Source organism: Lissotriton helveticus, chromosome 10 (assembly GCF_964261635.1).
Source record: "Lissotriton helveticus chromosome 10, aLisHel1.1, whole genome shotgun sequence".
In the NCBI taxonomy this organism is placed as follows: Eukaryota; Metazoa; Chordata; class Amphibia; order Caudata; family Salamandridae; genus Lissotriton; species Lissotriton helveticus.
Genome location: NC_136071.1, coordinates 659902864 through 659926348, shown reverse-complemented (window position 1 = coordinate 659926348; position 23485 = coordinate 659902864). Strand labels below are relative to the sequence as shown.

General features: G+C 47.9%; 1 protein-coding gene across 3 annotated transcripts in view; it reads right to left on the bottom strand.

The window, feature by feature from the left end:
- Positions 1 to 7401: 7401 nt before the first annotated feature.
- The window catches only part of MARF1 (meiosis regulator and mRNA stability factor 1), a 745071-nt gene continuing 728987 nt past the window's right edge, over positions 7402 to 23485 (bottom strand). For all 3 annotated transcript variants that reach the window (XM_078663193.1, XM_078663194.1, XM_078663192.1), the window contains one exon: positions 7402 to 10068. In XM_078663193.1, the coding sequence (XP_078519319.1) occupies positions 9851 to 10068 (218 nt within the window). In that variant the 3' untranslated portion in view covers positions 7402 to 9850. The remainder of the gene's footprint in view (positions 10069 to 23485) is intronic.

The window sequence follows — 23485 nt, the reverse complement described above, 5'->3', positions numbered from 1 at the left end:
CCCGACTACACCAGAAACCACCTCCCCTGTGAACACCACCAGCGCCGACCATCTGACCTCCTGGTCCAACGTCAACGATGACAGACACGCAAGGTCATGAACTCCATCCACTCAGGATTTCCGTCAGACCCGTGCCCACACCACGTATTCAACAAAGCAGACACAGCCATCGCACCCCAACTACGGAAGGTCATCACCATCTCCTTCGAGACAACGGCAATCAACGCCCTCCTCAAGAAGCCCAAAGCGGACCCCAAGGACCTCAAGAACTTCCGGCCCATCTCCCTGCTCCCGTTCCCGGCAAAGGTAATCGAGAAAATCGTCAACATGCAATTAGCCTGCCACCGGGAAGACACCATCTTGGACCCGTCCCACTACGGATTCAGACGAAACTACAGCACCGAGACAGCCTTCATCGCCGCCACAGACAACAACAGGCGCCAACTAGACAATGGCGGAACATCAGCCCTCATCCTCCTGGACCGGTCAGCAACCTTCGACACGGTCTGCCATTGCACTCTAAAGACACGCCTCCTAGAAGCCGGAATCCAAAAGAAGGCTCTTGACTGGACCACGTCCTTCCTCTCCGGCAGAACACAGAGCGTCTGCCTCCCACCCTTCCGATCCGAAGCCACCAACATCATCTGTGGCGTCCCCCAGGGCTCATCCCTCAGCCCGACGCTGTTCAATGTTTACATGGCCCCCCTCGCACAAGTGGCCCGCCATCACGACCTCAACATCATCTCCTACACCGACGACACCCAGCTCATCCTATCCCTCACCAAGGACCCACACACCGCCAAAACCAACCTCCACAAGGGAATGAAGGCCGTCGCGGACTGGATGAGGAGCAGCCGTCTGAAGCTGATTCGGACAAGATGGAGGTCCTCATCCTCGGACCCACCCCCTCAGCCTGGGACAACTCCTGTTGGCCGACCATACTGGGAACAGAACCAACACCCACCGACCATGCACGCAACCTGGGATTCATCCTAGACTCCTCCCTCTCCATGACTAAACAGGTCAACGCCATCTCCTCCTCCTGCTACAACACCCTACGCATGCTCCGCATGATCTACAAGTGGATCCCCATCGAAACAAGAAGAACGGTGACACATGCCTCGTCAGCAGCAGACTGGACTACGGCTACGCACTCTATGCAGGAATCCCAGCCAAACACCTACGACGACAACAACGCATCCAAAACGCCTCCGCCCGACAGATCGTCAACATCCCCCGCCGCAGCCACATCACCCCCCACCTGAGAGACCTACACTGGCTCCCTGTCGACAAGAGGATCACCTTCAAGCTCCGCAACCATGCACACAACGCACTCCACAACACCGGACCAGCCTACCTAAACAGCAGACTCAGCTTCCACACCCCTACCCACCAGCTCCGCTCTGCCAACCTTTGACTTAACCGAGGTATGTGAAGACTTTGGGACCGCTCCCTTAAAGGCTTCGGATCCATGCCCGGCAGTCGGAGCACGACTTCAGGTCGTGGTCGCGCTCCGGGCGCCAAAGGCACACAAGGTGTAGATTTGTGATGGACATCAGCTTGTGACAGGAGGCTGAAACATGGGGTGAAGCTGGTATCATATGCTGATGGCACTTGGCTGATCATCACGTTAGAACAGAAGGATGTAAAGGCTGTGCCTAAATTCAAAGCTTGCTTAATCAATCTGGCTAACTGGATGACTCTCAGCTGCCTTCAATTAAATGCAGGCAAGACTGACATTGTAGCTGGGTAACAGCCTTCCAACTGCTCTCATATCTGGTGGCCAGAAGAATTAGGGCCGACCCTGATTCCCAAACCTAAGATCAAAAAATTGGGAATATGGTTTGATAACACCCTATCTTTTACGGAACAGATATCAGCTTTGGCTGGTACTTGCTTTGGCCTTTTAAGCATGCTACGGAAAATTTTAGATCTTCTATCTCTAGATGCAAAAAATACCAATACTCAGGCTCTGATTACATCTCGATAGGATTACTGCAAGATTCTTTCCCTAGGATTCACTAAAAGCAATATGAGAATGCTGCAGCCCAGATGTTATTGAACATCCCCAGACGAACGCCGGTGGGAGCGGCCCGGAGGGAAATAAATTGGTTACCATGCAGGACAGCGTAACTTTCAAAGCTCTGTGCTTCTGCCATAGGATTCTGAATGAGAAACGGCCTAGTTATCTACAGCCCTTACTCACCCCCTATAGACCTATCCGGAATCTTACGTCTGCAGGCACTGCAAAGCTGACAGTGCCGAAAATTTAAAAGGCACGTTTAGGAGATAAATCCTTTAGCTTTTTAGAAGCTAAAGCCTGGATTATGAGAATGCAATATGAGAATGCAGCAGGAAGTCCAGAATGCTGCAGCCCGGATGTTATTGAACATCCCAAGGCGAACCCCGATGGGAGCAGCCCTGAGGGAACTACATAGGTTACCATGCAGGAAAGAGTAACTTTCAAAGCTCTGAGCTTCTGCCATAGGATTTTGAACGAGAAATGACCAAGTTATCTACGGCCCTTAGTCACCCCCTAAAGACCTATCAGGAATCTTAAATCTGAAGGCACTGCAAAGCTGACATTGCCAAAAATTCAAAAGGCACATTTAGGAGGCAGATCCTTTAGCTTTTTAGCAGCTAAAGCCAGGAAACAACTGCTGTTGTAGTGGAGGATGCAGCCCTCATTAGTGCTGTTCCGTAGAAAACTCAAAACATGGTTCTTTCGGTCATTTCGGGTGAATTGGTGCTAATTATTATTTTCGGATATGGTCCCTCTTTACAGAGAGAAAGAGTTCTTAGAGCGGGGACATTCCGTTGGAGTAACCAGGCACTTTTATAAGCCTTTAATCTAATCCGACTATGGGACCTCCCTCGTGCTACCAGGAGTCAAAGACTCAAAAAGACATCGACAAAACTCGAAAAAGGTTTAGTCAGAAGATTACTAAGGGGCGAGCTTCTCTCCGGATCGGTGTTGGCTGGCGCATGGACAAGAAAGAACTGACATCAGTGTGTAGGGGCGGCATCTAAGTAGACATTGCACGGTCATCACGGCGATCGCAACGCCGGACGCAGAGTCGACCGAGGCCACCTACCCACATGCAGGGGTACTGCTACAGAAAGATTCTCTGGTCCAGTCTGATGCCAGGGGCTAATACTAAGGTAGGGAAACTATAACTGTCTCTTTCAGATAAATCATTTCGCTTCCTGGTACGCCTTCATTATTTTATTTAGGGTCTGTCGTCTTGACCAGTAGGAGGGTACCAAAGTAGAATACAGAAAACTCTTATGAAACTATAGGTGGAGCGCAGCGTATTCTTGAAATATGGGCTTGTGGTGACAAGAAGCCCAAAAGAGGACGCATCCCACTTCGGTGGGTGAGGGTATGTGTTACCTTTTAGGAGAAATGCCAGAGTGCTCTCACAAAGACCAAAGAAACCCCTACCTTAGAACAGTTTTTACTATTTAACCAAACAATAACATTATTTTTTGTGAACACAGACTTCAACAGGGTATATCTTGGTCCCATTGACCTCCTACTGCCCTTTGGTAGTATATCAGACAGATAGAGCAGGACCTCAAGAATTCAGCTGTCAAAATTGGGTCACTATTGTGGTGGTAAACAGATCAAGGAGTCACTAGAGGGCTTAAAACTTAAAGGCCTTGCCAAGTGTACTGCTTGTAGGCTTAAGTAGTACTGTGGGACAGCCAACACTGTAGCATGCTTTTGAGGGTAGTGGGTGTCCCCTCTAACTCCTGCAGAATCCTTCAACTCTGTGATGGAGAACTTGCTGTGTGATCTACTTTATTTACAGGAGGGGCGGAAAATCAGCTTATACCTAAGCTGTACCACTTACTTTCAAATGCCAAATGAAGGGACTTCAACAGCCAAAAAATCACAGGTACTTTAGGTTCTATTGTAGGGTTGAAGAACGCGCTACAAGCATCTCTTCAAGACAACAAGCATTTGCAATGCAATAGGTCTCGCATTTCCGTGAGTTTAAGCTATTGACATTGTAAGTGACAATGCCTTTTATTTACGTTTAAAAAAAAAAAAATAATAGGCATTGTCATTTACAATGCCAATAGCTTAAACTCGCGGAAATGCGAGACCTATTGCATTGCAAATGCTTCTTTTTTAAAGCAGCCCTATAAAGGTATAAAGGGGCAGGTCCTGCTTTATAAAAATAAAATCTCCCATTTGAGAAGATATTGTAGGGGGGGGGGGTGTCCCCTGAGGCCATCTGATATGATTCTCAAAGGGAAAGCTGTCCCTAAGATACAGCATTCTATTCGCGAATCAGAACCACCATACCTTGGGTGTCACTTTGTGATCAATGGCTGTGGTCGCAAATCATTGATGATGGTCATTACGAACCACAACTTGGAGAGTCTCGCAAGGACTTTCTTAAACGCAATTTAGAGTGGGCTGCATAACGCTTTTATGAGTCAGAATGGCATTTCCCGTTTGCAGGGTAGTAACTAGAAAAAAAGAAAAAAAAAGTAATGTTGAAAACCCTGCTGCTTTGAAAAGTGCAGGGTTTCTGATCACAAAGGAACTTTTTACATCAGTTCCTGCGTGCCCCACATTTGTTAAGAATGAAAGAGTGAAACTAGAGTAGCATATTAAAATAAGTAGCGACAATTACGTTTCGCGATTATAAATGTATGTATTTTGAATGTGATCAGAATGACCCCTGTGTTCATTTGGCGTTTGAAAATTTCCGAAAGTAACTGCAAATGAAAAAACAAATCCCCGCTGCGCTGCCTGCGACGACCCGGAAGCGGTTGGGAAGCCGGCCAATCACAGCGCGGCCCCAACCGGAAGTCCCGCCCCATCGCGGCGAGAGGGAGAGAGAGCTGCCCGAGGAGCCACGAAGGCTCCGCATTGAGTCCCGGTCCCGAGATGGGGGACCGGGTGAAGAGCGGGCGGGCGCATGGGGAAGGGGGGGCTCTCATGTGGTGAGAGAGCCCCGCAAAGCGCTACCGCCACCCGGGAGAAGGAGCCGCCGCCGTGCACCGCCAGAACAGGTAAGTTGAGTGAGAGGAGGGGTGAGTGGGGGTGGGGTGTACGCGTGTGTCTGTTTGAGTGTGTTTGTGCGTGCGTCTGTCTGTCTGTGTGCGCGTGTGTATGTTTAAGGGGGGGTGCGTGTGTGTATATGCAGTGTGTGTATGGCTTTCTTTGTGCGCATGCGTGAGTGACGACGTGCGCGCTCACGAGGTCGAATCTCGGCCTGCAAATGCGCGTGGCACTTTGCTGTCCTCATTCCCCGAAAAGTAACTACTATAGTTGTCTCGCTAGACGCAAAAGCTTCGCTTTTGCTTATGTCTAGCGAGACCTAAAAAGGTGCTTTGGGCAGGCAATCGCCACGTGCTGTTTTCAAATATAAAGCAAACACAAGGAGATGATGGACAGGGCGATAGAGCGCTGAAACTTTTCAGACACTCACCCCCAGTCACAGATCTGGGTTGAACTGGGGTGGCAAAAAGAGCTAAAGAATGATGATGCATTCAACCCAGATCTGTGACTGGGAGTGAGTGTCTGAAAAGATTCAGCACTCCGTCCATCATCTCCTTGTGTTTGCCCTTTTCAAATATAAGCCCAGACACATTTGTGGGAAAAAAAAGATGGAGTCAATGATAGACAACCTTGGCAAAAATACGTTTTCCCTAAAAAGGATGCTGCTTGTAACTTGGTGAATAGACTTTTTGAGGTGTAATTGTCATTACTCTTGGCCTGGGTGCTAGGTCGCTGATGGGTTTTACGAAGTTGTGTTCCAAAGACGTTACTGGTTCTCCTAGGACAGTATGAAAGGCACAGCGTCACTGGCTGGGTTTTGTGCACTTTTACCTCTTTCCTACTTTTATTTATTTATTATTACATTCTCGTGGATAATGTAAACTTTCTTTAGCTGTTTCTTCTGCGCCCTTCCCTCTACAAAATGCTGGTTGGTTACTGTGCATTTCTAGTAGTTAATATTGCTACGCACTACTCCTTCAAAAATAGGTCACCATTCTTGTTGCTTTGTGTGTGTGTCTGGCGGTGTTCGGTGTAGGATGCTGGCTCTTTATATACTGGACCAAAACGAGGTACACTGTGTAAAGAGCTGAGGCAACCCTTACTGATTTACAGAGGCAAAAAATGCTAACACTAAATGCTCTCTTCTGGTAGTGTGGGCGAGCCAGAGGGTAGTGCTAAGCATTTGTGTATTCACAGAGGCAATAAATGAGACACAAGAATAAACCAGCAACCAATTGGGAAAAATAACTTGTTTTTATATCAATTTTGATACCAAGAAGTTCGCTATAAAGTACTTTTTACAAAAATATTGATTTTCACAGGTAGGTACATTTTTCACTTAAATGCATCTTTACGTAGCAATGCTTCCCCATGGGAGAATAGGCATTGGTTGCATACAGCTATTTACGGTCGGTTTCTGAAAGTCTCCTTCAGGACTTTATATCGTAGGGAGCCAAGGACCAAAGAACCACTAGCAGTAACCGGTTACCTGCCCTGGGGCATCCAGGTGCAGAGGTGCTGGTCAGGTTGGTAGCTTTGCACGCTACGCTGGTGGAAAGATGCGTGGGGTGGGGCACCTAGAAGCCAGCTGCAGAGGTGGACTTAGGGACAAGTCTAGGCGCTCCCTGGGAGAGCTCGAGACAAAAGGGTCCTGGAAACAACAGGAATGTATTAATAAATCCATTGCAGGAATCAATGTGAGTTTATACATACAAGATGTTTGCTACCAAACGCCTCTAGTTTCAGTGAAGCCGCCATGGAGTTGGGAAACTTGTAATTACCAGTGTCCAGCACATGTACTTAGAAATGGCTTCCCTACTCACTTGTAATATCTAAGAATAGACTTGGACATCAAAGGGGCATATCTCCTCTTGCAGATGTGTCCACACTTGTGGTATAGTAAACCCCTTAGGTCTGTAAGGCCGGCTGTATGGGTGAATTACCTATACTGCATGCAGTGTCCGCAGGCATGGCATGCAAATGGTGTGCCACATTGGGTCTTTACTTTTCTCTGCACCAAATCGATCAGCCTGCAATGGCAGTGTGCATGAGTGTGCTAAGGGTTCCCTGAGGGTGGCACAACACAAGCGGCAGGCCTCAGGAACCCTCTTTAGCCTCCTTGACCTCGGTACCATTTACTAGGGACTTACAGAGGGGTGCTAAATGTATTGCTAGCTGGGGGAACAACTGTACAGTTTTAGGGAACGGGATCTTGCACTGGGGGCCTGGACATCAGGAACCCAGTGCACTCAAAATTTCATGAAATACCAGGTAAAAAGGTGGAGGATTGACCGTGTCAAAGGAGCACTTTCCTAAATTCGGCAACTATGCTAGCTCTGTTGCATCATAAACAGTTTTCAAAGAAACGACAAACAACCATATGCTTGCTTGTGAATTTTAATGACAACTTATTTGGTCCCAACACCTAAAACATCAATTGAGACAAAAGAAGTGTTCAAACAAAGGAAGACCGTTTCAAAAACGTTTTAACAAGAAAAAAAAATACAGTGCATAATTTTGATGCTCCAATCATTTCCATAGCCTCCTCCCAATAAAAAACAACTGAGATGAATGAATGGCTCTTTTAAGCTGTTACTTAAACTTGATACTTTCTGCAGTTTGTAAATCCACATCACACTTGCTTAACGAGACTGAGGTTACAAAATGCTACAACAAAATGGGAACTTTTTGCAGATGTATATTTCTGAAGAATTCCTTTTCAAAACTTATCACATTTAACTTGTACAGAAGAATTCAGAATCTGCGCGGACTTCTACAAAAGGATGAAACTTCCACAATCACATTACCAGTGCAAAATTTATGTTGCAAGACAAAATCTTTCAATAATGTATTTCAGGTGGCTTGACACTGCAAAGCAGGATATTTGAGTTCAACTGTGTTGCACATATCGCATACAGATCATTGTTTCAGTAGCTATCACCCTGACAAATCTAACATGAGGTCACAAAGAGATTTTTCCTTAATCAAACCTACATTAAATCTTTAAAAGCACTCTAAAACAAATACACGCCATTGTTTCACATTCTATGTCACGTCTGTAGAGGAAATGCTTTTGGTTCAGACTCCATTGCTGTGCTTTAATATCCAGAAAAAACGCTCCAATGTCTTTCTACATTCATTGCTAGAAATTCTTTAAAGATCACAACCTAGTCAAATTTTAAAATGTCTCTGTGCAAAACCAAAGTAGTAAAAGGCCTTCTTTTTAGCCATTATGCTGTGGCATGTTTCCACTGGTGGACATGGAATCTGAGCCCATCGTCTTCTGTGAGCAACTAAAAAAATATGTATATAATCCATCAATAGAAATATGCAATCAGTGGAAAAAACCTAATAGCAGGCTTTCAAATGTACCAGCAATTGCCACTCCCCCTAGCAAATACAATCCATTGTAAAGGCCAGGTTTACCCAAAAGGGGTAGGTGCCTTCAGTTGCTGGATAGGTCCACCATCAATAAAGTTATTCCACTGTTTCAGCATTATTTCCAATGTTGACCTTTTTTAAAGGCCAATAAGAAATTGCTCTAATGGACAAAGGTTCCAAATCCCAACGCAAGTAGTAACCAAACTGGAATAAAAACACATTTAAAAGACAATATGCAATCATGCCAAAAATAAGCTTCCCATTTACTAAACATGCTTAAAACTTCAAAAAACAAGGTTAAGCAGAACAACCTTGGCATTTCCAAAGACCACCTCCAATTCCAGTGGAAACGGCATCACAATATCTACTGAATCAGAATGATTGTTTCTTCATGGGCAACATCCATGAATTATGCATTAAATGCATACCGTATAAACTCTGAATCTTTCTACTTTGAAATTCTGATCTCCAGTTCCATAGACACACACTAAAATGTGTGCCAGAACATACATTGCTTTAAACTCACTCCACCAAAACGATCTATTGCCATTACTCCAGCCCTTTTCCAAGAAGAATTTACCAAATGGAGAATCACATATGCCTCCTCGCTGTAGCTCAAAGTTACAGCAAACAATTAAAATAAATTAGTTATTCAATTTGCACAATCTTCTTAAGTCATCCATAAACTAGACGTTGTGCAGTTGCAAGACACCTGAAAACAGCTACAGTGCCATAACTTGTACGGCCCAAAAATGGCACAAAATGATTTTTGATCCTGTGAAGGAACATTTAAAAACTACTAGACCGGTTTAAGACAGACAAGTAATACATTTTTCGATAATGTCCAAAGCAATACTAATTGGCCAAAGTTATCAGGAAACATTATGTTCCACGCAGGGCTACACTGCTGAAGAAGTTCACGTGGAAAATAAAATCCAATTCATTCTTTTATAACCTCATTACATTTGTGAATGAACAAATAGTAAAACATTTTCATTGATCATGTCATTCAATGACTAAAGGATTTCAAAATAAAAGCCTAATGCTTTCCCCACTGTCAAAGGCTCTACATAGATTCCACTTAAAAGGTCTGCAATGATTTGTTGGGGTACTTCCATCACAATTAACCATCCTTTGATGCTCTTCATCCTTTGCAGTCTCAGTTGAAAAACATCATGCTGAAGACATCTACTTGTTTTCTCATAAGCACAGTGAAAATACATTTCCGTGTAGTTGGAAAACAAACTGCTAATTCTTTTAGTTTAAGAAGCATCAAAGGGAAACATCAGGGTGATCAGTTCCAATAAACAATTAAATATCCGACCATATGTGCGACTTTGGAAAATAAAATGGTTTGGAGACCTCTTTCCAATAAAAGTGATTGCATTAACTTTTCATTTCATTTCAATGCCAGCAATAATTCCAACTCAACTGTGCTGCAAAGGAAGATTACAGTTTGGTTACAGGTGCAAAAGAAAATTTTGCTGCCAATTTCACTTTGTTCCGTCCTTTTCTAGCAGGGCTTTCGGTTGCTTCCTTGCAATGCTCCTGTGCTTCTAAGAACCCACATATAGAGCTATCATTCAGTCTTTGATTGGATTGCATCAGATCACCACCCCTTTCTGTAGCTGCAGAGATGGGCTTTTCTTCTGAGAATAATTTTACTTCTGTATAAAAAAATAAAGACGTATATAGGCATTTTTGCAGTTATAAGCATGATGAAATGCAGGTCATTGCAGATGAGCATACAGACATTTGTTTTTTTTACTTTTTCAGCTAACACCCTGACCAGTGGCAACCTGTCCGAAACACACACTTTGGTACCAGATGTAGTCCACTCTGCCCCCTCTGAAGCCTCATGTCCAGCAGTAGGCAACACTACAGTTTTATGTTTGGTTAAGGCATTCTTAATGTGTAACAACAGGTTTGGCACTTTTATTTAGACACTACTGCAACAAAAAGTTAATGTGTCACTGTAAGAAGCTGGCTCTTTATAGAGTATACCTAAAAGAGTTATACCGTGCAGAGTCCAGGTATCCCTTATAAGTGGGCAGGGGCATGCCCTAGCAATCCCAAAGTGCTCATCTGCTACTTGCACGCAGTCAAATTATTCACCAGACTAAATAAGGGGATCCAAATCAATTTATAAAAATAACGTATCTTTATATAAGTTTTGGCAAAAAGATCATATTCAGGTAAATACGTTTCAAAATAGAATTGTCGACACTTCAATTTTCAGAAGCAGCAATTTTATCCTACAGAGAAAAAACAAATCCTGAACGCAGGTACTTCACAGCGACTTATGAGACCAATCATCTGCTGTTAAGGTGAATATGGGGCAGGGTCCAAGTCAGCACAAACAGGTCACCTTGAGCACTACTGGAGCGGCTGGGTGCAGAGGTGCTATACAGCATCAGATGCCCCGTGTTAGTCAATTGGGATCGGACCTGTCGGAAAGAGACTATGCTGGGACTGGGGGACCAGTCAGGCTGAACCAACAGGGGGGCTCAGGTCTCTCGATGCTCGGGACACCTTTGGTCCTATACAGCATTGGATGCCCTGAGTTAGTCAATTGGGATGAGTCCCGTCGAAAAGAGACTGGACTGGGGGACCAGTCAGGCTGAACCAATAAGGGGGCTTGGGTCTCACGATGCTCGGGGGACACCTTTGGTCCTCATATCCTCGGTCCGGGCGCAGAGTCGTTCTGCTGCATCGGGTTTTTGTCACCGCAAGCACTTGCTCTAGAGGGGGCCTGGGCGCAGAGGCTGCAGGTGGCGTTAATGAGTCCACTGTCGGTAAACCAAGATAAGCTTCTTCTCTGGAGGGTCTGAAGACCACGCTGGCACCATTGGCCCACTTCAGCTCAAACTAGGAGGCACAGGTGCAGTGGTGCTCTCTGGTGTAAGGTTTGCAGCAGTCCACAGTCCTCACAGGTCTCTTGGGGTGCATGCAGGATGCAGGGAAGCGACTCCGCTACTCTACGGGAGTTCCTGGGTCTTGGGCAAAGGCTGGAAGTCCTCACAGGCTTTTGGAGGCATAAGGAGCTGCAGGACGAGTCGTCTTTGGCCCAACTGTCGAGGACTAGACCGGCCAGCAAGGTTGGCGCCAAGTCCATTGCTGATCTTCTGTTCTTACTTTTCTGACTCCCCATCATTAGTCTTCTTTGAAGTCAGCAGGATCTGATTTTCTGGTGCTAGGAGCTCTCCTATATAGTAAATTTAGGGGGCGTAAGGAGAGTACAGTAGCAGCTAGTGAGCTACTTACACCTGGGCGCCGTATATGACCACTTCCTGTGGGAAGTGGGCCAAACCCGGTCCCAGAGTTCCTCACTCTGTCCTCACAAAGATTGCATGCCATGAACTTTTGTGTTCACTTCAGGTAGCCCAACTTAAGAGTGGAACTAGCCTGAAGGTGAACACGCCTCTGCGAGTGTGGGCCCTCACCCTTGGGGGTCAGAAACTAATCTGTGGTGGCAGGCTGGCCAGAAACATGCAGTAAACTAGTAGTCTGTAGGTGTTCAGGGGGCACCTCTAAGGTGAAATCTCGGTGCAGGTATTAATACATTCATCACTAGAATCAGCGTGAGCTTAGTAATACAAGATGCTTGATACCAAACATCTTTGGTTTCAGTGACCTCATCATTTATCTGGGAAACTCATTTTACACCAGTGTCTAGCACATGCATTTAAAATGCCTTCCATGGTCACTTGTACTGGCAGTAACTGGACTGGCCAGCACAGGGGCATATCTGCTCATGCAGATATGTCCACACATGTAGTATAGTACACCCTTAGGGCTGTAAGGGTGAGTTATAAATATTACATGCAGTGTTAAAGGATATAGCACACAAGTGTGAACCATGATGCGTTTTCACTTTTTGGAGCAACTTGTTACGCAGCCTGTAGTGAAAGTCTGTATTAGTGTGGTGTCGGGCCCCTTAGAGTGGCACAAGATATGCTGCAGCTCTTAGGGACCCTCTTTGGTTCCTCTGCCCTAGGTACCACTTACTAAGGCCTAACAGAGGCGCTGAAGGTCTGGTCACTTGGGGATTAAGTGACCAGTTGTCTTGTCTTGGGGGGGGGGGGGGGGGGGGGGCAGGGGGTACAAACACTTGTTTAATCCCCTGCTTTTAGCTGGCAGTATCTAGGGCCCTCATACCTGCACTATAATCGGTTTTCACCGCATTTTGCGGATCCGGGTCCCGGTTCTGGGTGGTGGGGTGAGAACGTCAGCCATCTTGGAGTGGGGTCAGCTCGAGGAACATCTACACTGAGCGGTCTAGCGCTCTGGATGTCCAGAGGGACTGCTACTTAAAGCTCGCTTCTCCGCGCAGCGGACCTGCGCAGCGGGCGTGCCTCGCTGTGCCGGAGTCGTGCCAGAGTCGTGCCAGAGTCCTGCCAGAGTCCTGCCCGTCTGCGCCCGTCAGCGTCCCGGAGGCGGCGGAGGACTCCGGCCTGACAAGGCTCCTTTCGGACGTTGGGAGGATGATTTGTTACTCTTCAGCGACTCTTCGGGCTCTGCATACCTCTTCCTGCACTTGTCGTTCCGTCTTTCCGGGTCGTTTTAGGGGAAAACTGCTCTGCCCTGGGTGTGGCTGGTCGCCTGTTCATGCCCCCCCCGCCACTTTTCAGTTAGACAAGGTTTGTGTGAAACATCTATGCCTACTGCTTAACACGAGATCAGTAGGCAGGCATGCCCTTGACATTTTCGATCTTCTTGTTAGGGAAAAACCTTTATGCCTTTTGTTGACCGAAACCTGGTTGGGGGAGATGTCAAATCCGGACATCTTTGCGGCTATTCCATCGGATTACAACATCTTCCGTCAGGACAGAGCCAAGGGTAGGGGAGGTGGGGTGGCGGTGGTTGTGAAGAAGAGTGTTTCATGCTCTATTCTTCCTTTGGACACCATCGCAGGTTCTGAGTCCCTTGCCTTTACGATTAGACTGACCTCGCAGCAAGCTGTGAAAGGGCTGCTGGTTTACAGGCCTCCAGGACCTGTGGGCTCTTTTTTTGTGGACCTTCAGGCGGCCATCTCCGGATTGGCTTTGTCTGCGCAGCATTGTTTGCTGGCTGGTGATTTTAATTTTCATCTGGATGTAGTTGAAGACTCGGATTCAAACAAATTGCTTGACATTACTGCCCCGTTGGGCCTTGCTCCTTTTGTGACGGGTCCCACACATGAGAAGGGTCATACCCTGGATCAAGTGTTTTCGTCGACCCCTTTAGCCGATATTGAAATTCTCCCGGTACTATGGTCCGATCATAGGCTGGTCAGGTTCTCCATACGGGGGAGTGTGCAACTACCCAGCGGCGCTCCCACACAGCCCAGATCAACCTCGAGGGCACTACACAGAGTGACGCCTGAGCTGCTAGAGCAGGCGTTTGCTGACCATCCGTGCCCCCTCTCGGGTGACTTGGAATTGGACACTGAGGCCATGCAGGTCTGGCTGGCAGAGAGGCTGAATGATTTAGCCCCTATACTGGTCCCTCGCCCTATGGCCAAACGATCGTCTGCGCCGTGGTTTACGGAGGCGTTGCGCATTGCTCGCAGCCAGTGTAAGGTGCCTGAGAGGGCATGGCGCCTTCAGTATGATGGGGAGGCCAGACTTGCCTATAGGTTGGAAGTTAAAGCCTACCATCGCAATATTCTCTGTGCTAAAAAGGAATATCTGGCCAGAAGGATAGAGGCGGCCTCCAACTCTTGCAAGGAGATCTTCACTGTTGTGAGGGAGTTTACGGCCCCTAGATCCAATTTGCCTCAAATAGTGTCATCTGAGTCGTGGGTCTGTGATCTGGCCAGGTTTTTTACGGTTAAGATCAAAGCGATCCAGGCCTCCTTTTCAGAGAGGTCCGATGAAGGGTTTCTTAGCATTGGGGCGGGACTTGCGCCATCGTCCACGCCAGACGTTGTTCTGGCGGAGTTCCCCGCTGTTTCCAGCGATACCTCCTTGGCGCTTTTGGCCAGCCTTAAATCAGGTTCGCCATTAGACCCTTGTCCGGCCAAATTACTGGCCAGGATGGCGCCGGTGGTGAACCCATTGATCAATCCTCTCTTGAACGAGTCTTTGAGGGAGGGAAGGGTCCCGCGCTCCTGTAAAAGGGCTATGGTGATCCCCCTCCTCAAGAAGCCTGGATTAGATGCCGAGGTTCTGGCCAATTACAGGCCTATTTCCCTCCTCCCGGCTCTGGCCAAGATCACGGAGAGGCATGTGCATGGCGTTCTTTCTGGCTTTCTAGAATCTAATGACCTACTGCACCCCTCACAATCCGGATTCCGGCCTAATTTAAGTACGGAGACGGCACTCCTTGAGGTGTCAGAGGTTATTCGGGAGACACTGGACGCAGGAGGCAAGGTCATGCTTGTCATGCTAGATTTGTCGGCGGCCTTTGACACCGTCCCCCATGAGGCGCTCCTCGCCAGACTTTATGACATCGGTCTAAGGGGGACGGTGCTCAAATGGTTTACATCTTTTCTTGAGGGCCGCCGACAAACGGTCTGGGCCTCCCCGAGCTCCGCTGAGATGCCGCCTCTGGGAGTCGGAGTTCCACAGGGTTCTGTGTTGAGCCCGACTCTTTTTAATATCTTTATGACCCCTCTGGCGGCACTAGTGGAGGCTTTTGGTTCCCAGATCGTGTCCTACGCGGATGACACGCAACTGCTCTTTACGTGCAGGAAAGATCGGGCATTCGATGGAGAGAGCATTCAGGGGTGTCTGGGGATGGTCTTTGATTGGTTTCAGCGGAACAGCCTTAAGGCCAACTCAAGTAAATCGGAGGTTTTGTTCTTTGGCTGTGCCGCAGGCCCTGAATGGCGGAAGTGGTGGCCAACGGACATGAGTCCCCCTGTCCAGTCATCTCAGGTGGCTAAAAACTTGGGAGTCAAGGTGGATAACAATCTTACGTTAAGATCTCACATTCTTGGTCTGACGGGCACCTGTTTTGGTATCTTGAAGATGCTCCGTAAGTTTTTACCACTGCTCACAGAAGAGCATAGGAAGATCACTGTTCAAGCCTTAATAGGCTCTAGATTGGACTATGCCAATGCCCTTTATTTAAGGCTTCCGGATTATTTGGTTCAGCGGCTGCAGGTTGTGCAGAACTCCGCGGCTCGCGCCATTTTTGGCCTTCATAGGCGAGCGAGAGCATCCGGGTTGCTACAGTCGCTTCACTGGCTGCCCATCCGGAAGCGGATTATGTTTAAAACTTTGACTTTGGTGCATAAAGCACTCTTTGGCTCGGGAGCAAGGTATCTGCAGCGCAGGCTTGCCTTTTACCGCCCGGCTCGCTCACTTCGGTCGGAATCTCTGTTCACGGCCGTGGTCCCTCGAGTGAGGAAGGCTCGCACCGGGGGTCGTTCCTTTAGTCTCAGGGCCCCCCAGCTGTGGAATTCTCTACCTTTGGCTTTACGTAGTACGCCCAACTTGTTCCTGTTCAGGAAGAGCCTTAAGACCTGGCTTTTTAACCTTTAGGTTGTTTCTTCTTTTTTTTGTTTCTTCTGTCTCTGTTTTATGCTGTTATGTTTGTTAACGCTGAGCTGCCTGTATAAAGCGCCGGGACACTCTTTCTGAGTAGCTGTGCGCTATACAAATAAAAGTATAACATAACATAACATAACACTTGCTGTGGAAACTTGTCAGCAGTAACCCAGTGCACTCCAGTCAAAGTTGCATCATATACCTTGACAAAAGTTGGAAGACTACTACAACAAAGAGCCAGTTCCCTACAGCTATTAATCACCATTAGCTGGCACGTAATAACACTCAATAAATGATTACCAAGTCTGTGCTTTTCCTTTGAAAATGGAAAAGTACATTTATGATACACCCAACTCAATACTATGCACACATTTACAAATATATACATTTGGTGACATTCTGTAGACACTTTTGACCCCTAGTGGGTCACAACCCCAAGAAATCACACTACCCCTGTAGGAAGCTGGCTCTGTATACACTATACCAAAATGAGGTATAGTTTGCACAGAGTCCAGTGGAACCCCAAAGGTATGCAGGGGTAAAGTTAGATAGAACCTTACTCTCTATTTGTGGCGGTGTGGTAGCAGTAAAGCAGTATCAGAGGACACTTAAGCATTTGTTGTACACACAGTCAGCAAATGAATTCACACACTTAAAGACTGAACTTCAGACCAATTGTTTTTGCATAAAAGGAAAATGCTACTTACCAGTATGCATCTGTTCTTGGCATGTAGAGCTGCAAAGTTGCACACTGTGCATAGATCGCCACCTAGTGTTGGGCCCGGATGTTTGCAGTTTGTTGTTGTCCTGAAAAGTTCTTTGGAAGTCACGAGATAGGGGACTCCTCCTTTGGACCACACTGTGCATGGGCTCCATCCCCAGGTTGTTTTTCGCCATTAGGGAAATGATGGAGCTTTGCAAGAAAAGGAAGGATGCCCATGTAATTTGTATCTAATTAAGATAATACTGGAACAGACAAGGGTAGCCGGGGAGGCGAGTGCAACTCTGCAGCTCTACATGCCAAGAACAGATGCATACTGGTAAGTAGCATTTTCCGTTCAAGGCATATGGGCTGCAGATTGCACACTGTGCGTAGATTCTATAGCAGTACCCACTCTTAGCGGCGACCACCCCCATCTGTTGCAGTAGTTCGGAATAATGTTTTGAGAACAGCCTGGCCCACATTAGCTTGTTGCTTGGTTTGCACATCTACACAATAGTGTTTTGTGAATGTGTGCGGTGTAGACCATGTAGCTGCTCTGCAGATGTCATCTAGGGGAATGTTCCCTAAAAACGAGTGGGCTTTAGGAGGAACAGATAAGGTACGTTTAGCTTTGTGGTACCAAATCTGTATGCATTTGACAATCCATCTAGCTATCCCAGATTTTGAAATGGGATTACCTTTGTGTGGTGGTGAGAAAGACACAAAAAGTTGTTTTGTCTTACGAAAGGGTTGTGTCCTCTCTATGTAGTATAGCAATGCTCTTTTGACATCTAATGTGTGAAGAGCTCTTTCTGGTAATGTCTGTGGTTGCAAGAAGAAAACGGGCAGTTCCACAGATTGATGGAGATGAAAGGGAGAAATGACTTTGGGTAAGAATTTTGGATTAGTACGCAGAACTACCTTATTGTGATGCATTTGCAAGAAGGGTTCTTGAACGGTTAGTGCTTGTAGTTCACTAACTCTACGTAGAGAAGTAATAGCTACTAGGAACGCAACCTTCCACGGTAAAAATTGTAGTTCACATTTGTGTAAGGGTTCGAAGGGAGGTCCCATTAACCGTTTTAGAACAACGTTTAAATTCCACACTGGTGAAGGTGGTACTCTGGGAGGAATTATTCTTTTAAGGCCTTCCATAAAGGCATTAATTGCAGGCACTCTGAATAGAGATAAAGGTTGTCTGTTTTGAAGATATGCTGCTATTGCAGCAAGATGTAGTCTAATAGACGTATAGGCTAAGTTACATCTTTGGAGATGCAGTAAGTATCTTATGATGTGTTGAATAGGCACATCTAGAGGATTAATATGGCTGTTTTGACAATATATTACACATCGTTTCCACTTGGCTGCATAACATGCCCTAGTGGTAGGAAGTCTAGCTTCTTTTATGACATTCATAGAGTCTGGAGGAAGGTTCAGATATCCAAATTCTAGGATTTCAGGAGCCAGAACGCAAGGTTGAGCTGAGCTGGGTCCGGGTGTCTGATCTCTTCACGGTTCTGTGTTAAGAGGTGTGGAGAGAGATGCAATTTTGGTGCGGTACTACAGACAGTTGTAGCAGTGTGGTGTACCACGGCTGTCTGTCCCACGTTGGAGCAACTAGGATGAAGGTCAGAGAATGCTGCTGTAGTTTGTGTACTACTAGTGACATGAGTGGTAGAGGTGGAAAAGCGTACGCAAATCTGTTTGACCAGTTCATCCATATCGTATTGCCTTTGGACAGTGGGTGTGGATATCTGGCGGCGAAGCTTGGGCATTTGGCGTTTTCATGGGTGGCAAATAGGTCTATCTGAGGTTGTCCCCACATCTGAAAGAATGGCTGAAGAACTTGCATATGAAGTTCCCACTTGTGGGTCTGTTGAGTTTGACGACTCAACAGATCCGCTATGGTATTTTGTACTCCTGGAACATGCTGGGTTAGAAGGAATATGTTTTGAGATATAGCCCACCACCATATGTCCTGTGCTAGTTGAGAGAGCTGCAGGGAGTGTGTGCCTCCCTGCTTCTGTATGTAATACATGGCCGTCATGTTGTCTGTGCGGACTAACACAGCTTTGTTTGATACTTGCTTTTGGAAAGCTTTTAGTGCTAGGAATATTGCTAGTAACTCCAGATGACGTGGAGTAACTTTTGTTGCGGTGTCCACCTGCCTTGCATGGTGTGTTGCAGTAGGTGGGCTCCCCAGCCGGAGAGCGATGCTTCCGCAGTCAAGATTATCTGAGGAACTGGCTCTAGGAACGGTCATCCCTTGGAAAGGTGTTGGAACCTAAATATGTCAGGTCACCTAGGGTAGCCTGGCCTAGGGTAAGACACTATCACTTAGAGGCACATGTGTAAAGGTTGCAAACCACCCAGCAGTAAATCAACGCAATTTCACTGAAAAAGGACGCTACACCAATGTTTGGAAAAATATGAGCTTGTTTATAAAAATAATCTTTGCTCTCTTGTCTTTAGAAATCACAGCTTAGTACATTACAGTTTGACATGGAAATAATAATACTTTTAAAGTTCCTAACTTAAATCATTAATCAGCACCAACAGCACATTACATTAGACTCCAAAATTTGTTAGACTTGACTTCTGTGAAGTGTTTTATACTTTTAAAGGAATATTTTCTAGATTTGGCTCCTTCATAAATACAGGCTAGCATATACAGCTTCTCAACTCTAACTTCCCTCCTTCTGCCTGTAAACAGGGCTATTTGGCCACTTCAGATACTTCTGGCAGTAATTTTCAAGAGTTTAATTCAACCTTCAGCTGTTTCCCAAGGTTTTACAGAGTATATGCAATCAACCTCTCTTAGTCATCGACTGTTACCTAGCCCAATTCCTTATAGGCCTGACTACATGAGGACAGTTTAGTCGCTGTTTATAAGTCCTCCCCACTCCAAGCTTTGGGGGAGAATCTTCACTCTCACCAGTTACCAAAAGGATTGCAGATCTCCTCCGTTACTTTCCCTCCCTCTCCTCACCTATTCCGCTACTTTGGCTGGCTTCCGGCCAGTGAATCGGCCCTGCAAGCGGGAGGGTTCAGTCCTTTTACCACAAGTGCCAGGGATCTCGGCGTTGGTTCTCCCGGGGGTGGGAAGGGCTCCGCTCCCGTCCCCAGTCAGCCGCTCCTCCCGCAGAGCTCCCGCGAGGGGATTTCCCCACAGACTCCTCCGGTGCTTCTCCTCACCTCTCCTTCGCGCCGGTCGAGGGAAGCACTACTCCTCCTGACATGCGCGGGACGCCCACGCTGGCGCCGCCTCTCACCTCGGGCCTCAGGACACTCCCACCGGACCCGCCTCCACTGCACTGACACCAAGGAGAGACGCTTCTCCCTCTCCTCCACGCAGAAGCGGTACCAGGACACTACCGCTTGACGGCTTCTCCGAGCCTCTCTGCCATAAACCAGGAATCCGCTGGAGGTGAAGGCAGGGGGCGCCCGGCAGGGGCACGATAATTTCCCTCAGTACCCACAGGATTTTGACACAAGCGAGGGTAAGGAGAAATTCGGGAGTCGAGTTGCTCTGGGGCACTATCCTTAATATCGTCCCAGTGCAGGATTATCACTCTGGAGATCTCAAGACAGTTCAGACCCACGTTACCAGAGGAGGGGGGATCGATTGGAAGGGCTAGATGGTACTCCCCTTCTTCTTAGCAACCCTCAGCAGAGTCTGTCTACAGTCTTTTCCAGCTAGGCAGAGGACTGCGCTCCACAGCGCCGCAGTCTCCTTCTCCTACCCCCGTACTTCCAGACTAGGGGTTGGTCAGGCGCCCAGGGTCTCCAGTAATCCCAAGCAGCGGGGACAAGTCAAGTAACCCAAGGGAGGAAGGGTGGTGAATCAATAAGGCAGCGTCCTTAGACTAGGAGGTCAACCCTTTGACTATCCTACCCCCACCTTCTGCTACAGCCTGTCCTCCTGCTGACTCTCTCTGGTAAGACAAAATGGCTGACCAGCATTCCGCCTTTTATAGGCTGACCCTCATAGGTCCAGAAGGTACCAGAAGGTTCTGGAATGCCCTACTCTATCCTATGGGACAGGTTCTAGGTTTGTCAGTTGTGACAGTTGGTAGCCACAATTTTGTGACTCCAAGGGAATTTCTGTCAGGAAAGGCCTCTAGGCCGGAGGTGAAGAACTATGAGGGCGAAAGAGCACCTATCCCCTAGACCAACACCTTGAAAAATCTAGTGGACACAAAAATAAATAAAGGCATGAGGGGCTAAAAGGGGACAAAATAAATAATAAATTAGAGGGACTACGCAAAAGGCCAGACAGGTCTAACACGCGTCCCCCCCAGCTGAAAGTGGGGAGAGCTACCCAACCCCTTGGGAGTCCTCATCACTAAGGCGGAAATACCTGGAAAGACCGTCTGCATTGGCGTGGTCCACTCCAGGTCGATGTTCCACCCGGAAGTCCATTCCCTGTAGGGAGATGGACCACCTCAACAGCTTGGGATTCTCCCCCTTCATCTGCATTAGCCAACGAAGGGGTCGGTGGTCAGTCTGAACCAGGAAGTGCGAGCCAAACAGGTATGGCCGCAGCTACTTCAGAGCCCACACCACCGCGAAAGCTTCCCTCTCAATTGCACTCCACTTCTGTTCCCGGGGAAGCAGTCTCCTGGATAAGAAGACTACAGGCTGATCCAGGCCCTCTTCATTCAGTTGCGATAACACTGCCCCAATGCCATGTTCTGATGCATCTGTCTGGACAATGAACTCCTTGGAGAAGTCTGGGGCCCTCAGGACCGGTGCTGCACACATTGCCTGCTTCAGTTTCTCAAAAGCTTGCTGACAAGCGTTCGTCCAAACTACCCGTCGAGGTTGTTTCTTGGAGGTGAGCTCTGTGAGGGGCGCTACAATAGTGCCATACCCCTTCACAAAGCGACGGTAGTAGCCTGTGAGGCCCAGGAAAGCTCGGACCTCAGTCTGTGTCTTGGGGGGTTCCCAGGCCATGATTGCCTCAATCTTTGCCTGCAGGGGCTGCACTATCCCCCGACCCACCAAGTGTCCAAGGTACACAACCGACCCCTGCCCAATCTGGCATTTGCTGGCCTTGATTGTCAATCCAGCTTGTTTCAGGGCCTGGAGAACTGCTTGCAAATGTTGCAAATGGTCCTCCCAACTGCTACTGAAGACAGCAATGTCATCCAGGTAGGCAGCGGAGAAACTCTCCATTCCAGAGAGGACCTGATTCACCAGCCGCTGAAATGTGGCAGGGGCATTTTTGAGCCCAAAGGGCATCACACAAAATTGGAAGTGTCCCTCAGGCATGGAGAAGGCTGACCTTTCCTTTGCTCCATCTGTCAAGGAGATCTGCCAGTACCCTGAAGTGAGGTCAAAGGTACTTAGGTATTGGGCAGCTCCTAGCCGGTCAATTAATTCATCCGCCCTAGGGATCGGATGAGCATTAGTCTTTGTAACTGAGTTCAGTCCCCGGTAATCCACACAGAACCTCAGTTCTGGTGTGGTGCCTGGTGGAGCGGCTTTTGGCACCAGCACCACCGGGCTGGACCAAGGGCTGCTGGAAGGTTCTATAACTCCTAGCTCTAGCATCTTGGCAACCTCTCCATGGATGCTAGCCTTCACCTTGTCGGACAGCCGGTAGGTCTTTGACTTCACTGGTGGGCTGTCCCCTGTGTCCACATCATGGGTACACAGGTGAGTCCTTCCCGGGACAAGGGAGAACAACGTAGAGTACTGCTCCAGTATCTGGCGGCAGTCCTCCCGCTGTTTAGGAGTTAGAGTGGGAGAGAGAATCACTCCCTCCACTGATCCATCCTTCTCTTGAGACGAGAACAAGTCTGGGAGAGGTTCGCTTTCCGCTTCCTCTCCGTCATCAGTCACCATCATTAAGATGACCTCGGGCCTCTCATGGTGGGGTTTGAGTCGGTTGGCATGCAGCACCCGTAGGGGCTGTCGAGGGGTCTTAAGGTCCACCAGGTATGTGGCCTTACCCTTCTTTTCCAACACTTCAAATGGGCCTGTCCAGCGATCCTGGAGGGCACTAAGCTCTCCAGGTTCCATCACCCACACTTTCTGGCCAGGCTCCAATTCCACCTGGTGAGCATTGTGGTCATACCACTCTTTCATGACTGCCTGGCTGGCCTCCAAGTTGTCAGAAGCTTGCTTCCACAACTTCGCTATTTGGCTCCTGAAGGCCAGCATGTAGCTCACCACATCCTGGGGGGGTTTCCTGGGAGACTTCTCCCAACCATCCTTCACCAGGCTGAGAGGACCACGTACAGGGTGCCCATACAGAAGTTCAAAGGGGCTGAAGCCCACTCCCCTTCTGTGGCACTTCCCTGTAGGAGAATAGCAAACAGGGTAGGAGGACGTCCCATTTCCTCTGCAGGCTTTCGGGCAGACTTCGGATCATGCCCTTCAAGGTTTTGTTGAACCTCTCAACCAGTCCATTCGACTGGGGGTGATAAGGAGTGGTGAACCGGTAGGTCACTCCACACTCCTTCCACATTGCCCGCATGTAAGCTGACATAAAGTTGGTCCCCCTGTCAGACACAACTACTTTGGGGAAACCCACTCGGGTAAAGATCCCCATTAGGGCCCTAGCCACCACAGGTGCAGTGACAGTCCTTAGGGGAATTGCCTCTGGATACCGTGTGGCATGATCCACCAGAACCAGGACGAACCTGTGACCAGCTGTTGTTGGTGGATCCAATGGCCCTACAATGTCGATGCCCACCCTTTCAAAGGGGGTGCTAACGACGGGAAGTGGTTCCAGAGGAGCTTTCAGCTTCACCCCTGTTTTCCCACTGGCCTGGCAGGATACACATGTCCGACAGTAGGTGTTGGACGCCACTTTCATCTGAGGCCAGTAAAAGTGGAGGACAAGCCGAGCAAAGGTCTTGTCCTGACCTAAGTGTCCTGCCAAGGGTATAGCATGAG